The sequence below is a fragment of the Eleginops maclovinus genome, chromosome 6 (assembly GCF_036324505.1).
Source record: "Eleginops maclovinus isolate JMC-PN-2008 ecotype Puerto Natales chromosome 6, JC_Emac_rtc_rv5, whole genome shotgun sequence".
NCBI classification, from domain to species: Eukaryota; Metazoa; Chordata; class Actinopteri; order Perciformes; family Eleginopidae; genus Eleginops; species Eleginops maclovinus.
In genome coordinates this window covers 4,636,554-4,652,229 of record NC_086354.1, presented here as the reverse complement: position 1 = coordinate 4,652,229, position 15,676 = coordinate 4,636,554, and the positions used below count along the sequence as shown (strand labels likewise).

At 41.5% G+C, this 15,676-nt stretch overlaps 1 protein-coding gene across 2 annotated transcripts; it reads right to left on the bottom strand.

Moving 5' to 3' along the window:
- Positions 1 to 4,412: 4,412 nt before the first annotated feature.
- LOC134865448 (transcription factor HES-1-A-like) lies at positions 4,413 to 6,437 on the bottom strand. Of its 2 annotated transcripts, XM_063884970.1 has the most exons (5): positions 6,162 to 6,437; positions 5,980 to 6,075; positions 5,802 to 5,889; positions 4,944 to 5,053; positions 4,612 to 4,768 (listed from the first exon to the last, which is right to left on the bottom strand). In XM_063884970.1, the coding sequence occupies exons 1-5, from the start codon at positions 6,267 to 6,269 to the stop codon at positions 4,760 to 4,762; spliced, it is 411 nt and encodes a 136-aa protein (XP_063741040.1). In that variant the 5' UTR covers positions 6,270 to 6,437; the 3' UTR covers positions 4,612 to 4,759. The 2 variants fall into 2 exon arrangements, with proteins under 2 accessions (XP_063741039.1, XP_063741040.1); XM_063884969.1 differs by having other exon boundaries at positions 4,413 to 5,053.
- Positions 6,438 to 15,676: the final 9,239 nt, after the last annotated feature.

Sequence of the window (15,676 nt, the reverse complement as noted above, 5' to 3'; positions counted from 1 at the left end):
GTCCTGGTTTGGTAACCTGCCTTTAAAGAGTGGAATCTCTCAGTCAGATCATAAAGTGGTCCAGCAGAGTGATTGGTGAGCCAAACCTGGAGACCCTGTACCTCAGACAGTGACAGGGGTTATCCAGCTCTATACAGTAGCCAGTACCTTTAGTGTTTTTAGAACCTTGGACACTATCTTCCAATGGTTTGGTGCCATAGTACGTAGGTGATAGGGACAATCATTTTTTAAACTGGACCAAGGCAGCATTTCAATCCACGCATTCAATGAGTCAACTTAAAGAGCTTGTTTCAGGCTAATATAAAAAGTGTCCGACAACATTATTGGAAAAGATTCTACAGCTAAATAAAACCTTTACCTTCAAATATTCTCTTAGGTATCATATCTTAACAAGTCACGTTCAAGGAGAAGTTTCGTTCTGAATCATCATTATGTCCACACAACATTATCTGCTTAAAACCATTCAGCCATGACATAGCTTAGTTAAACATTCGATTCTAAATAGTCAGTTTGAACGTTCAGCGTTCTGTTCTTTTCAGATAGAAGCTCCTTGCTATGGATGCTAGGATTAAGGGACCAGTAGGCCGAGCTAATGTAACTCAGCTTTCTAGTCGGACCCTTAGAGTAGTACACCGCCACTGGCTGGCCGGTCATATCTGACCTCAAGTAAGACTCAAGCCTAGACGTGGAGAAACTAAAAATCACCAAAAACGCAGGATATTGTTGCTGTAATGTGAAACAAGAGAAAACTCCAGCCTGGGATGCAAAGACCCAGATGGACAGCACAGAGTGAACCGTTCATTGCCTTATATTCAGTATTAGCAAATACTGTTTATGTCATTTGATAAAATTGTATCTTAGTTACTATAAATATATTTTATTTTATTTCCTGCATATACTGTCTTTGTTTTTTTTAACCCGCGTTTATTGTACCCCTCTCATAAAATAAATGGCCCCAGCCTGGCCCCTCCAGAAATTTGGTCTAGAGCTGTAAGGGAACATGTGCAGCCATTTCAATCCACGGAAGATGGCTAATCAATTCAATGTCAGCTGTGGCAAAAACTAATGTTTTCCCCTATCAGAAAACACAATGGAAAACTTTTTGAATATTTACTTTTACATAAGTGGTGCACACAACAAAATGGCATGGAGTCACATGACACATTAATGAACAGACTGGCAATCGTACAAATACGACTTTGGCAATTCGGACAAGGTTTCTCATTGTGCAAGGCTAGCTAGGCCAAAACGTTTAGTTTGCTATTGAAGCATCTGCATTATGGGATGTCTCCTTTTGAATGGACACCTGCAGTGATAATGCTTCATCAAAGGCCTTCATTGGCAGAAAAAAAACTGAGATGAAGATCTTCCCTCCGACAGTCAACTCCTTTGGAGACGGGATGACTTGTGGTGAAGAAACAGCTTTACTTGGCTTAAATGCTCCCACCATTATCACTCTTTGTGGCTCCAAAGTGATAAATATTCCTCTTCCACTGTTATCGTGTCATGCCGATACTAAATTCCCCGTCCGGAAGCTACACTTCCACGAATACGTTGTTGACAAAAACAACCAACTAAATCAAAGAGGGATGAATTGGAGTGAAGGGACAAAGAACATTGTTCATTCACCATTGATATCGAGTGCATAATCTATTCATTAGCCTTGATGTGAACTACTTCGACCCCCATCAGGCACCATAAGAACAAAACTCACCCACAGGGGCCGGGCAGCGAGGGTTTCCGGTGAGTTCCAGGGGAACCTGTCAGTCTGTTTGTGAGGGGAGGCCATCAATCATGGAGCTCGGCGAACCCGGCTACTTGTTTACCGTTTGGGAAAATACTGTGGGGTTTTGATTAGGGAGGGGCAGGAATAAGAAACAAAAGATGGAAGGAGGGAAGCGACACCACAAAACGCCTTACATTCCCACAGGAGACCGCCTCCATCAATACCACTCCATGTTCCAGCCACATACAGGTGGATGGGAGCGACCTCCACCACTTCTTATCTGAACAGCCCGGCCTGAGGAGTTCTCCAACAGCTTTTAAGAGCAGGACCTTCGGGACAATAAGCCTTCTTTAGCACGGTGAAAGTGACAGCATGGTCCTCTACCCCCTCCCGGCCATTAAAGCTCTTCCTGGATAAACAAGGGGAAGGCCCTTTATGAAGATGGAGAGGGTCACAAGGAGAGGAGCCATTGAGCCTTTAAAGGGGCCCGGCTTTGTTTTTGTGTGCAGGGTCCCCTCAAAGGAGACTCTGATAGGAGGGGGAGCTCTTGTTTTTGTCTTTAAGTCCTCTTTACTGCCAGGCTTCTCTCCACTGTGCCAAAACAGAGATGTAAACTTAATTGACTGTATCATTTAGACAAAGTGAGGAGATTTAATAAGTTTTAGAGTGACCAAGAGATGATTCAGTTTACTTTTGCATGGATTCCTATGCAGAAATGCAGAATAAAAATTCCATGCCTATTCCTGCTTAATTTACATACTGATAATGCCTTATAATCTGCATATAGCTCTGGATAATTAGTATAAATGGTTATAAGCAATCTCAAAAATGACTCATAAGGTCAAGGATCACAGTACTTCGTAATTGCTGGTCAGTCACAGGATTTCAAGTATCATAAAACACATAGTCGTATTTTATAAAAATGTTATCTTTTTTTGATGTTTTACAATGTGTTTATAAGTAGAGTAACTAAAGTAAAGTTGAAACGTTACGCTTTGGGTATTGTCAGTCCATTCCATTTTATTTTTTGCTTTACCTAAAGCAAACATGACATTTAAAGTGAGTTTATACTTTTTTTATAATTCATTAAGTACAATAACTATGGGAATCTGAATAAATAGTGATCCTTCCACAAAAATGTCAGTGAGTGACCAACAATTAAAAAGTATTGTGACACTCGAACTTATTCAAAAAATCTGATCTATAATTTGTCATAATTTTCGTAATACATCATTATAAATAACAATGAGTAATTATATACAGTTAAAAAGTGCTATAAGCTCATCATATGGCATTTTAATCAGGGTTTATAATGCATCAGGGACACAGCCCGAATGCAAAGACTGGCAAAATACCTTTATACCAGGAGCACACTTTTCTCATGACTGCAGAATTTTGTGCACCTGTTGCTAAGATAGATGTTGCACATTTTTCAGTTCTGACCTAATCCCTTAAATTCCATGAACATTAAACTCGGAACAAGGGAGTGGTCATGGATTGAGTGAGTGTGTGCCTCTGGAGGTGCCACCGTTTGAATCTGTCAAAGGGAGGCCCTGTCTTCAGCTGATGGGCTGCCTGGTCTGTTGATGGGTTGCCAGATTTGGGGCAACATGCTGTTGGAGGAGCGTTGTCTCCAGAGTGTGAATGAGAGGCACCTGTGACCTGGGGTCAGGCTCTGCTTGTGGCCCGCTGAGTGAGCACCACGCTCAGGACACACGCTGGGGCTGTCAGCTCTTCAACTGTCCGCTAAATGGACAACCGGCTCTGCAGGGCTGACGCCAGGACTGCAACCAACCATTGTTTTCAATAGGATTTATTGTTGATCTATAAAATCTACAAAAACAGGGAAAATTGCCGTTCTAGTGTCTCAAATCTAAGGTGATCTTTTAAAAATATCTCTTTTATTCTTATTCCCAGAAAAAATCATTGAATATGATATTTAAAAAAAAGCAGAACATCTTATGTTTGAGGGGCTGACACCAAATGTTGCCATTTTTGCATGATACATTACTAGCGATACATTTCATTATTTTTAAAGTTTGTTTTCTCTCGATCCACTAACCGATTAGTTGAGTAATTGTCCTTTAACACACTTAAATTTACAAATCAAATTAGATTCAGGGTCTGCTCGGTCAAAAGGTTAAATCTTTATGAATGAATATCAGTTACCACCCCTCTGGTGGCAGATGAGACAGGGAAGATACCTCAATAAGTAACATCACATACCCAATCCATGAGTTATACTAGTATCTTGTTTGGTCTGCTCTTCTTTTAGCCCTGTCTCATGGCCTGATCTATTTCGGAATGATTTCCCATCTGGCACGCCTGCATGTGTCAACAGACCCTCCTCGTCTCGGGCTCAGCACCGCCTCTCAGGTTCCTCACCTCATTAGAGAAGTATTTACTTCCAGCCAGAGAGCAAGTTCGTCTGTCGCTGCGAAAGTGGATGATGAGGTGTGGACAGGGCACACAGCAGGGGGTCTATATTTAAACTGGTGTATGATTTTAATTGAAAAAACTTTAAATGATCTGAGATGAAGTCAAATTGTTAAGCACTTTTGAAGATAACCTCTCAGCTAGAGGTAATCTGAAGAACTACCTGTTTTTGAGGCAGGGGAAAAGATAAAGACGCCATAGCAGTAATTATTGTACTAAACATCATAGAAAGATTTTTATTCATCTCTACAAAAAATACAGTGCTTTTCAAGAACATTTCAAGCATTTTCTGTCCTCCTATCCATACAAAATCAAAGCAAGCAAAGACATGAGGAAAATCTCCTAATGTCCATATATTCTTCTTATGTTGTTTTTTCAAAAACATTTACAAAATGTACAAAAATATGTTGTATTGGGACCCAAAGGTGGAGCTGGTTTCCTACCAGGGCCTCCACACCGAGTCTGAGGTTACCGGAGGTGCAACAGGTGACATGTGAGGGCTGTTCTGTGCACCCAGAGGCATGAGAGCAGCGCTGGGGACCAGAAAAGCAAACTGTCCATCGGGTGTAGGGACCACCTGGAAGCCCCCGTACAGCTTCATGGCTTCTGGGGAGGAGAGCATTGCTGAGCCAGTTTTACAGGACAACTGTGGAGCGGGGGCCACAGGAGTTGGTGTGCTAGTTTGTCCGAGTCTGTGCACCCCTGGGTGAGGCGTGTAGAAGTTCACACCGTTGAATTGAGTCATGCAGGCCGCCAAGTGGCTGAGGAGATGGGTCCTCACCTCTGTGTTCACCCCTTCACATGTGGACAGGAAACGGGTGACCTCTCCTACACACTCGCTGAACCCAGTCCGGTATTTACCCAGGACAGAAGGGTCTGGGTTCACAGCAGCTGGAGAGGAAAATACAAATATATAAATTCATTGGGAAAGATATAGCGATAATTAAGACAGAAAAGCAAAAACAATAAAAATAATTAATACACATGGATATATATATTTCTATACATTTCTGCATAGTTTTATTTAAAAATAAATATCTATTTAATCTTTGAATATAAATAACTTGTTCTGCCTTTTCTTATTCATGTATTTATTTTTAAATAATGTAACACTTATTTTTATCACTTCATTTTTTTAATTCTTGATTCATAACGAATAGGAGAATGCAAACTTGAAAGTATTATGAAAAATAAAAAGATAGATATAAACACATTACATTATATAAAATAAATAATAAATTCATAGAGGTAAAGTAATTTATATGCAAAAACAACTATATTTACATTCCAAAATAAATACAGAAATACATTCGTTTTTTATCATTTTACAGTTATTATTTTAACGGCACCCCGTCATAGTGGGGTGGATAGAGAATAAAAAGTGATCGAGAGTTTATGAATAGAAAAAACACCATTAAATAATTGACAAATTGGCTAATTTGAATAATAAACAAAAACCACCTTATCGTTTATTCTTTCAGATGAGGCCTTGTGAAAACAAGTCTTAAAGGAGAGCCCCCCAGCTGTGGGTGGGCAATAAATCTTGGATAGCGTGGGAACATGTTTACCATCTAAAGTTAGACACCACAGAATTACTGCACGCACATCAGCGCGGTGGATCCAGAAAAGGGAGACGTACCAGCGATCTGAAGCCTCTGCAGGTTCCTGAGGTGCTTCACAGTCATCTCAAGGATGTCTGCCTTCTCCAGCTTGGAGTGTCTGGAGCTCTAAAAGCAAAGAAAGTGACAGTTAGGTGCTGAATTGCTCAGTTAGTTGTTTATTTTAGCCCATTATTTATTAAAGACTCAGCTCCTTACATCTTTCTTCAGTGCGTCCAGGATGAGGGTCTTCAGCTGGCCCAGACTCTCATTGATGCGCGCGCGTCTCCGCTTTTCCATGATTGGTTTGGAGGACTTTAAATAAACAGTAAAAGCAGTTGAAAAGACAGTTTCAAAGTAAAATAACAGTTGAAAAAGAGATGTAAAAAAAGTTGTCCTACCTTTCTGCTCTCTGACAGACTGCGGGGTTTCTCCGGTGTGGAGTACGCGCTGGCGGGTGAGGCAGCCGCAGCGGAGGGAGATGTCCTCTCGAAAGTCCCGGCTGGCATCTTCAAGGTTTCAGTTAAAAACACTAAAAAATAAAGTTTATCGATAACAGAAGGAAGCAAAACAACAACAGGTGAGTCCCGTGTATGGTTAGTCCCGCCTTCTGCTGGCACACCGTGGAGCTCTGTACCAATGACAAATGTCACAAGTTACTCCTGTCTCCTCTCCGAGCTGACAGTCCGCTCCTGTTTCCAGCGCCTCGGGGTGTATTTATAGAGCCTGAGCCTGCACGCGAGCGGCTCGTGTGTGAGTTCCGCGCGTTTCATCAGTCCGTCCAATGAGCGCGCTAGACACGGTGCCGGGGAGGCGGCGGGCTCGTGCGACCAGGAGCTCCGATTGGCTAGCTGTCAGGATGCTAAAAGCTATTTTACAGAGAAGTGAAACTCAGATAGTTCTTCTCCTCCAGCAAGTTCATTGTGTTAATCCAGAAATGATTAGGTGTTAAAAACGCCATGGCCCAAAGAAATGGTGTTTTGAAGGAGACAAAGTAGTTTTCACTGTTAATGAAGACAGTACAAATACACTTGCTAACCAAACATACTGTACTGTAGGTTAGATAAAAGGCCTAATAAATACACACATGCAAAAACATGTATTTTTTATGGAGAGGTGTCAGAGTGAAGGGGCAGCAAGGTTTAGGTGCCTGGGAGCACTTTGGGGTTCATTGCCTTACTAAAGGACAAAGACAGGAACTTGCACCATTCCAGCTGCATTGTAGTCCATGCAACGTTTTTATTTTTGGTTTGTATCGGGATTGGAACCAGTGACAATCAGGTAACCCTCTGTTCTTTCAAGCCATTTACTGTAGATTATTAATACAAAATATGATGAATCAAAAGTGTATCCTGTATTATTATAGGATATAAAAAAAACACTGGAGAAAAGCTACTCTTCACTAAAAAACTACTATTAAAATGTTTTCAAGTAGCTTTTTTTCACCAACAAATACATTGATTTCAGATGTACAGCAAACAAAGAAGCTATTCCACATGTATTTTCGTCACTTTTGCTATTATGTTTTAAGTAAACCCAAATCTATGGCTGTGAGATTATTTGACAATTTAATTATGTTGTTTAACGTTTGTCTTAAAACTGTGCTGTTTCTGCAACAGGACATCAGGATTTGTTTTCCCATGATGTTGAAATTGAATATCATAAAAGCCGTCAAGACAACTTACTTCAGTCTTTACAAATGGTACAGGTTCTTTCTCTCAGTGTGTGTTAGTCACACACACTTCTCGGGGGTCAGTGAATGCGTCAGACCTCGTCCTCTGACACACTCCGGGCCTGATGTCCAGTGAAGAAGAAAATCTGAGACACACTCAGCTGTCCTCAGCTGACGTGAACTCTGACACTTCGTCTGTTAGCACAGGACACACAGCTAAAGAGCTCAAAGCATATGAAGAGCGAAAATAAGACTCTATCCTAATCCTATGTTAACAGATATGAGTTTTAAATCTGCTAAATCTTTCAAGAAAAATCTCTATATATTTTTTTTCTTTTGTCCATAAATGGCTGAATTGATTAATTGACTTTATATAATCAGTTCAATCCCTCAATTTTATACCAATGATTTCACTGCTTTATCTTTTTTCTCAAAGAGTAACAGTAGCAACACATCAAGATCTATATGGTTAATTGTCTTAACTGTGTGGCCTCTGGTTTATCATCGGCTGCCTCTATCCTCTCTGATAGACTTTAAACGTCTCTGTAAAGCTCCTAAATCCTCAGAGGTGAAATGACCCCAGAAGCCAGGTCAGCATCCCCGGCTTCTTCTCTGTGAGCGACACATCTTCAAGCACCAGCGGCTTCCTGACCTGAGTCAAGTCAAGTGAAATCAAGTCAAACCCCCAGCCAGATAAGTGGCTATCAGTGTAGATATTTACCACTTTGTGTTGCTCTCTGGTAATAGAAGACAAAGACATTTAAGAGGAGGTACATGCAGTGGGATAGTGATGCTGCTCTATCTGTATGGCCAACTGTTCTCCTGGGAGCACATAAAGTGAATCTTCTCACTGCGTGTTTTAACAAGATGCTCCTTTGAAACAGCCTTAGGATGTGTTAATGGCAGATGACAGGAGAAGAGGCCTCGTAGCAATAAATTACATCCTATCAGCGCGGTTTTCACCGCGCCTGCTGTTCCGCCACAAACAAGCCTTTATTGTGCGGATGGTGCTGTGGACACGAGGTTTATAGGCAGCCCTGATCTCTATCAGTGTGGGAACCCTAGGAGGAAGGGTTGGGAGGATATCAAGGTATGGCGTGTGACTCAAAACAAACGGGAAAGTTGAGGAAAACAGGGACAGGGATACATAAATATGTTTGGGTTTTGACTTAAATGTTAAGGTCAGAGTCTTTCCTTAGCCTAAACTCTGATCCAAACATAGCATATTGTCAGATAGGTCGTTATTCGGTTTAACTCATATTAACTAATGTTGTTTTTATTACCATGAGGCACCAGGAGACGCCTACATACTACATTACACATCACATTTAATTTAGCTAACGCTTTTATTTAAACGTTAAATGTCTTTTGTATCCCGGGAGATACAGTCAATTACCAGCCTGCCCATGTGTAACATGGGTTTACTGACAATGTAATTTGGTTGTAATATTGGTGTTACACGGCTGTAATATGGGTCTAATAACAGTCTATTATAGGTAAAATAACAGTGTAACATGGATATATTGTTGGTGTATTAATGTGTAATGTGGGGGTAATAACAATGTAATTAATGTGTTGCATGGGTGTAATATGGGTGTAATATGGGTGTAATATGGGTGTAATATGGGTGTAATATGGGTGTAATATGGGTGTAATATGGGTTTTATTACAGTGCAATACACGTTGAATAATATTGTAAAAGGGGTGGAATGTGGGTGGAATAATGGTGTACTAGGGGTATATTAATATGTAATAGTGATTTTTAGTTTTTTTTAGCTTTTAAGGTTCTTGATATTTAAATTTAAATTTTGGTGTAAATACTTGTCGTTTGACTTTATTATTTTTTAATGCTAAATAGTTTCTTAAAAATACTTATTTTATTATCGCTATATTTTTTACCTACTACTGCAACTTATTTTCTTAGATTGTTTATTTTTGAACCACCACACATCAAATCAAATTCCTTGTAATGTACCTGGCAATAAACTTCTGGCAAATTCTGATTCTGGATAACATTGTAATATGGCTGTAATGTAGAAAATAAAACAAAATAGTTATTTGTAGTTGCTCATTTAAGGGTTAAGGTGACTCACAATAAGGGCAAAAAAAACGTAAGATACAAACTCATGACAACAGGAAACCTGCATGTATTCACTTAAAATGAGCTACACTACTACAGCATTAGTATTATTTTTAGGTTTATTGGCCAACTTGCAGTTGAAACAGGTGGGTTCTCATTCTGTGAAGGAGGACGTGTAGACTCAGCAGTCCACATATAGGTGATAATATACTACAAATGTATGAATAATTAATTATTTAATTGATTTATAATTGTATCACCCATAGGCTGTGCCTTCTTTGGCAGTGACCCAGCAAACATTTATCTAAATGAAAATCTACGAATTTTGTCATCCTTCAGTTTATCACAAGCATTCGAAATAAACATTTTAAAAAGTAACTTTAGATGATGTCAGACAAATGTGGTAAAGTAAAAAGTTCAATATTGATGATGCTTTTTGGGGTTTCCCTCTCTTGTAGTGTGTTAAACAGGTTTTTGTGCATGCACAAGGTCTAGAGACCCCTGTGTTCCCTGCAGAGGGAGTATCTCTCCGCCCCCCTGAAACACCTGCATTGGACTCCATTGTTTGTTTCCATAAAATAATGACATCATTATGTAACACTCAATTCTATTGGCTAGCACTCCAAAACATTGTACATGATAAGGGGCGGGACATCTTTAACCTTTGCTCAATCACAACAGAGCTAACCAATCAGAGCAGACTGGGTTCTGGTTTCAGACGGAGGGTGAAAAGAGGTGCTGCAGCACAGGCAGTATGAGAAAAATAAAGAGCTTTTTGAACATTAAAGCATGGAGACATGTCACAGTTGAAGCACAACATTTGAATAAATACTTATAATAAGCATAATATGGCCCATTTAAGTACATTTTTCTGTTCATCTCATTAATAAAAATTCAGTTTTATTAGAGTAGAAAGTTTTCTTATATCTGGTAATCTGTGACTTCCTTCTAGCAAGTTATTTCACAGCTTGCATGGTTTCATCGAGTAATTTTATTTTGCAGTAGGTAGAGTGTTTCGGCAGGCTCCTCTCCATCTCCACCTGGTCCGAAAGCTGTGGCCCCCACTTTCTCCTCCACCCAGCCACCAGCACCGGGCAGTGAAATGAGCATCCTCATCACCAAACCCTGTGAAGGTTCTCCTTTCAACTGCTGGTATGAAAACATCTCAGGCCAGGAGGGGAGGGCACAGACAGAGGGGATCACTTAAACATCTCATCCAGCGCTCAGCTCGCTCTCCGTCCCTCCTTCTCCCTTTGAATCCCCCCTTAAAGATGGAAGGGGGGTCCCTCCCATAGCAACTCCCAGCCCCCGGGTCTGCCTGCCTTTTGTCCCCCTCCCCAACAGCAGTTTCTGCTCCAGAAGCCTTAGACAAGGCTTCCATTAATTGCGGGCCTGTGTGGAATACACGTGGGACAAAGGGCCCAACAGAGTGTCCGGCCCCCAGACAAGGCTGGAAACAAGTGGTACAGGAATCCGGCAGAATAGACTCGTCCTGGCTGATGTCACTGAATACATTTACCTACCTCAGAGCGCATTCACTCTGTGCTTTGTTTTATTTGGACAAAAAAAAAGAAGGCGAAGGGGGAGGCAGCGGTATCAATGGAAAAGAGAAGCTGGAGCCAGGGGGGGGCTCAAGGATGGGAAATAACTGGTCGTCATGGTGACGTGCTGAATCAAAAATATGGTCGAATTTAGTGGAGGCAGAGATGTAAAAAGGGTAGAGGGCATTAGATTAAACCCTGTGTGAGATAAGAGAAGGCTGAAAACAGAGGTTTAGTTTCTTTTAGCGCATTCAGCCCTGTTTATACGGCAATAAAGAGCGGATAAAGGAGCGGGAGATTAGGAGACTCATCTAGGCTCATGTTTGTCAACAACAACCTGAGAAGTTTCAAGTCAGCTTATTCCAAGTCAGTACACCATGAGAGGATGCTGTGGCAAGGGAAGCTGCGGAGGAAAAGGGGACCATAGCAACTGGTATTTCAGAATAACAACCTGCCATCTGTCACCTAACGTGGTGGGTTCTTTCTTCCTTTTTTTTTTTTAAAGCCAGCATTTAGATCTTCAACTAGGAGGCAAAGGCAATGAGACTGAAGTCTTATTGAACTCTGGGTCTCGTCCTTTGAAAAGGGATCCCAGTCATCGCCTTATCCCTCATCAAATTGAAAAACGCTTTAAGAGATTCTAAGAGAGGCCTCACATTTAATTTTTAAAACCCAGACATGAAAGTGTTTCCAGACCACATTCAGCAATGGAAAGTCTTTAAAGCACTAGTTAGCATGTAGATTATATGCATTTCAATGCATTGTCAGAGTATCTAAGTGTATTTACATGTTAATATGTTCAGGGATACTATCGTCTTGAAAAGGTGTTGGGGGAGGTTGGTTAACTGTTATGTTCTCTCTTTTGACCATGGGAATGTGATTTCTTTGTGCCAGCAAGGTTCAAACACATTCCTGTCAGGCCATGGACATTATGAGCATTGATTCCCTGCAGCAAAACAACCTGTTGATTCTGGATTAAAAATGAGGCTCCTGCCCATAACATAGTGCAAGGTTAAACAGGACGGAGATTCAGGCACAATACATATGAACAAGCCATCATAAAAACCTTTATTATCATGAGGTTACAGAACAGGGTTGTAACAATCATTCATAATCAATAAATACCCATATAGGCTCTAAGAAGATCTAAATATAAATCTAGTAAGCGTAAATGGTAGTCTACCGGCAGAAAACTAATATTTTACAGAAAACATAGTCTAGATCTTAATCGTAGTTTAGTAGCATTCTTGGCAGACTTGTCTTGTTTTAGCGTCTGTTGCATAGGGTAAATGTTAAGACTGACTGAGTAAAGCCTGAGGTATGAGATGTGTTGCTATGGAACAACCTGTCATAATGTAGCTATAGCTAACTTTTTTTTGTCTGCTTAACTGTTTGTCCCTTACAGTTATTGAACTATTTGAACTGTACTCCATAGTTTTGTAGCTAACTTTAAGCTAACTATTTGAACTGTTCACAGTACTTTAAGCTAACTCTCCATAACTATTTATTCCATAGCTTCCTATTTTAACTAACTCTGCTCGAGTTTATATTTTCCTTTTATCTACCTTTACTTTGAGGTTATTATAATTTTGACAGTATATCATTAACTTTGAATACCTATTAGCTAACTATTGCGACCATTTATCACTTTTACTAATTCAACTATGTATTTATCACTTTTAACATTTCCTTATGGTTACTCTCTTTCTTACACTGTAAGGTTAAGTTAGCTATTGGCTAAGTTAAATCTTTGTCTTTCTGATGGAACAAAAACATCGCCTAGATGTTTCGTATCAGCGGCGGGCCTAAAAGCTTCAACAAGTGCCCTGCTGATGCACTGCCATGCGGTGCTTATCCTCATCCAAGCTTAGTCCATATCCATGAGTGTGTTTGCATTGGGATTTATGAATGTGAAGATGGCCCATTCTTGCTACTCAAGATGACTCACAAGACCAGCATTTTGGCCACTTACACTGTGAAAGCAGCCTGGGGGATGCCCTTTCAGCACTCGAGGACCTCTGGCTGAGTCCCCTTCACACGGGAGATCAGCCTCACTTGGGGAAAAGTCCCTGCTCTTTACGGGGGGAGCTGTCCTGAGGGATGGCGCGTTCCTTGTGCCGGGGCCTCCCTTCTTCACCTGCCGGCTTAGCGCTCATCGCTTATGCACATAATCCCTGGTTAGTGCATGTGATCCACCAGCCCGGGCCCAGGCCCCTGGCCCCCGGGACTCCCCTGCTCACATGCTTGCTGGGTGGCTCCTGGGTGGCCATGGCAACTCTCATCTTCTCATGACAGTTAGGCTTCAGTCATGGCTCTAAGTCCCTCTTCAGTCTCTGTGCGTCTTTTTCTGTCCACTGCTTTCTGTCTCCTAAAGCCCTCCTCTGTTTGTGTGTTGCTCTATCTATGGCTCTCTCTGTCTCTTTTTTCCCACTGTGGCTGTTCCCATGCTTTGGCCCTGACTGAGCCTGAGAAAGCGGCTATAACTCAGCAACAGTGCGGCACCTTCAGGGGCCACAAAAGTGCATTATAATGCTGTTCTATTATAAATTTAAACTGCAGATTGTGGACCAAATGAAGACCTGACCTGGTTTTTTATTGTGAGTCTGATCTGTAAACTGAGATTGTAAGATACTCTTGTGCACTTCTTTTCAGTGCGCTCGCTGCAGGCCTCTGAGTGCAGATCATCTTGCAACCCTGCAGCCTCAACCATTAGTTTGTGTAAAGCGCTGAATATCGCACGGGCCCTCGAGGGAGAGCCAGAGAGGCAACCCGGCAGTGCTGTGTGGCCCCACGCTAACAAGTGTCACAGTGATCTGGGCCCGTCCTCCCCCTGTGTGAACGCCATGTGAGAGGCGGCTCCATCCATGCCCCTGCCACCTCCGCACAAGGCCCTCCATTGACTTCTAACCTGTTGAGGGACCACGGGAGACAAAGAGCTGCAGGGCGGGGCCCATCCCTCCGACAAGCCTGTGAACAAACGTTAACACGGCTGCAACTGTCCACCCCCTGAATCACTGAATTTATTGACCAACCACAGAGCCCATTCAGGCCTGGAAGGACTGATAAAGGAAGGGGGACGGAGACTGCGTGAAGGCCAGGGGACGGAGCCCATGCTTAGGGGACAGAAGGGAGGAGAAGGTCTTTGTGACCGTCTGGTGGGTCACAGACCTTTTACCAGACGTGGGTGCCTTTGTGTCATCTGTAAAATGAGGCCAACCGTAAGTGAGCATCAGGTTGGCCTTGTGTCTCGACTATAAATCACAACGATGGTCCAACAACCTTCAGAGAGAATGCAGCAAATTGGCATCTGTGTGCAGACTCAATGAAGGATAAGCCAAAGTGTGTGTATGTTTGCTAAAAGATACAATGATACAGCATCTTAAATGTTGGTGCGCTAAAGTTTGCAACAGTGGCTGTGCCTCTACAACCTATTCTAAGTGGGTGTGTTCACTCTGCAGGAGTGACTAAAGAAACAGTAAACAAAGCCTGTGTGCATAAGCCCAAATCTTGAAAGTACACAACTCAGACAAAAAAACGTATGGCCAAGAGAGAAAGGAGATGAAGTCTAACATGTTTGAAATAGCACACGTCTGAGCACAAGCTTGAGAAAATCTTTTTGAGCGAGTAGCTGGCTGTGAGGAAGAAAGGCTGTGTGTTTTAGCTTCTTTATGTCTCTGCACCACCCTCCATCTGTTGCTCTAGAAGCACAAAAGGAATACAGCAGAGTACACAAAAACCCATATTGCTTTGTGGAGAGGCAACACTATCCACCAAACTACATAGCAAACACGGACAGCAAAGCAAGACATCCTGGCTCTGTACACATCAGTGTTTACTGAAAAGATGATCCGAGGAGACACACATGAATTCATGATGCCTCCTCATCCTCATCATGAATATTCCCAAAAAGGCTCTTCCCTGATCTGTGGGAGATCTTTTCTCTTTGGTACAAGCGAGGACCCCCTCTCCTCATTCACAGTCCCCCCTAAATCCACCCATTCACTGCCTATGGGCCCTGATCTCCACATGAAATGATACCCCTCTTTCTCCTCCACTCTCGCGCCTTTAAGCACCCATATGCCAGGCAGCGAGGAGGCTGGGAAAGCCCATAATTGATCAGTAAGTCTTGGCTGAAAAAGTGTGACCAAGGTCAGCCCCCCACGAAGCACGCAAGAGTGGTTTAAGATCCAGATTTATTGGGAAATGTAATGAGAGTTCTGCAGAGCAAACACAAGCACTACAACATTTTATTGAAATAGACTAATATTGTATTACAATTTTTAAAAACATATTCCCTTAAAATAAATTGCTCTTTTTTTTGCATATTTAGGAGAACAATTATTCTATTATTTGCATTTATTCATTTTATTTGTTACTAAAAATACATATACAACAGCTGTAAACAGTTTCAGAAAAATATTGTATGAAAATGAATAGCTTAATCATCACTTATCACTATAATAAAGTCATCACAGCAGCAAGTGTCTCATTGATTCATGTTGATTCATTCAATTGCTTTAAGTCATTAAATATTATCAGTCATGCACAGTACCTAAGTGATGTTAAACAGTGTCACTCTTTCATTTAAGTAAAAAAGAAAGTCATATTATGAGAACGCTTGCA

Excerpts from the sequence above, each read along its gene's own strand:
- LOC134865448 (XM_063884969.1), bottom strand. The coding sequence starts at position 6,269 with ATGCCAGCCGGGACTTTCGAGAGGACATCTCCCTCCGCTGCGGCTGCC. Across the intron at positions 6,076-6,161 it reads GTCTGTCAGAGAGCAGAAAG|TCCTCCAAACCAATCATGGA; the intron begins GTAGGACAACTT and ends GTTTATTTAAAG. Across the intron at positions 5,890-5,979 it reads TGGACGCACTGAAGAAAGAT|AGCTCCAGACACTCCAAGCT; the intron begins GTAAGGAGCTGA and ends CTTTGCTTTTAG.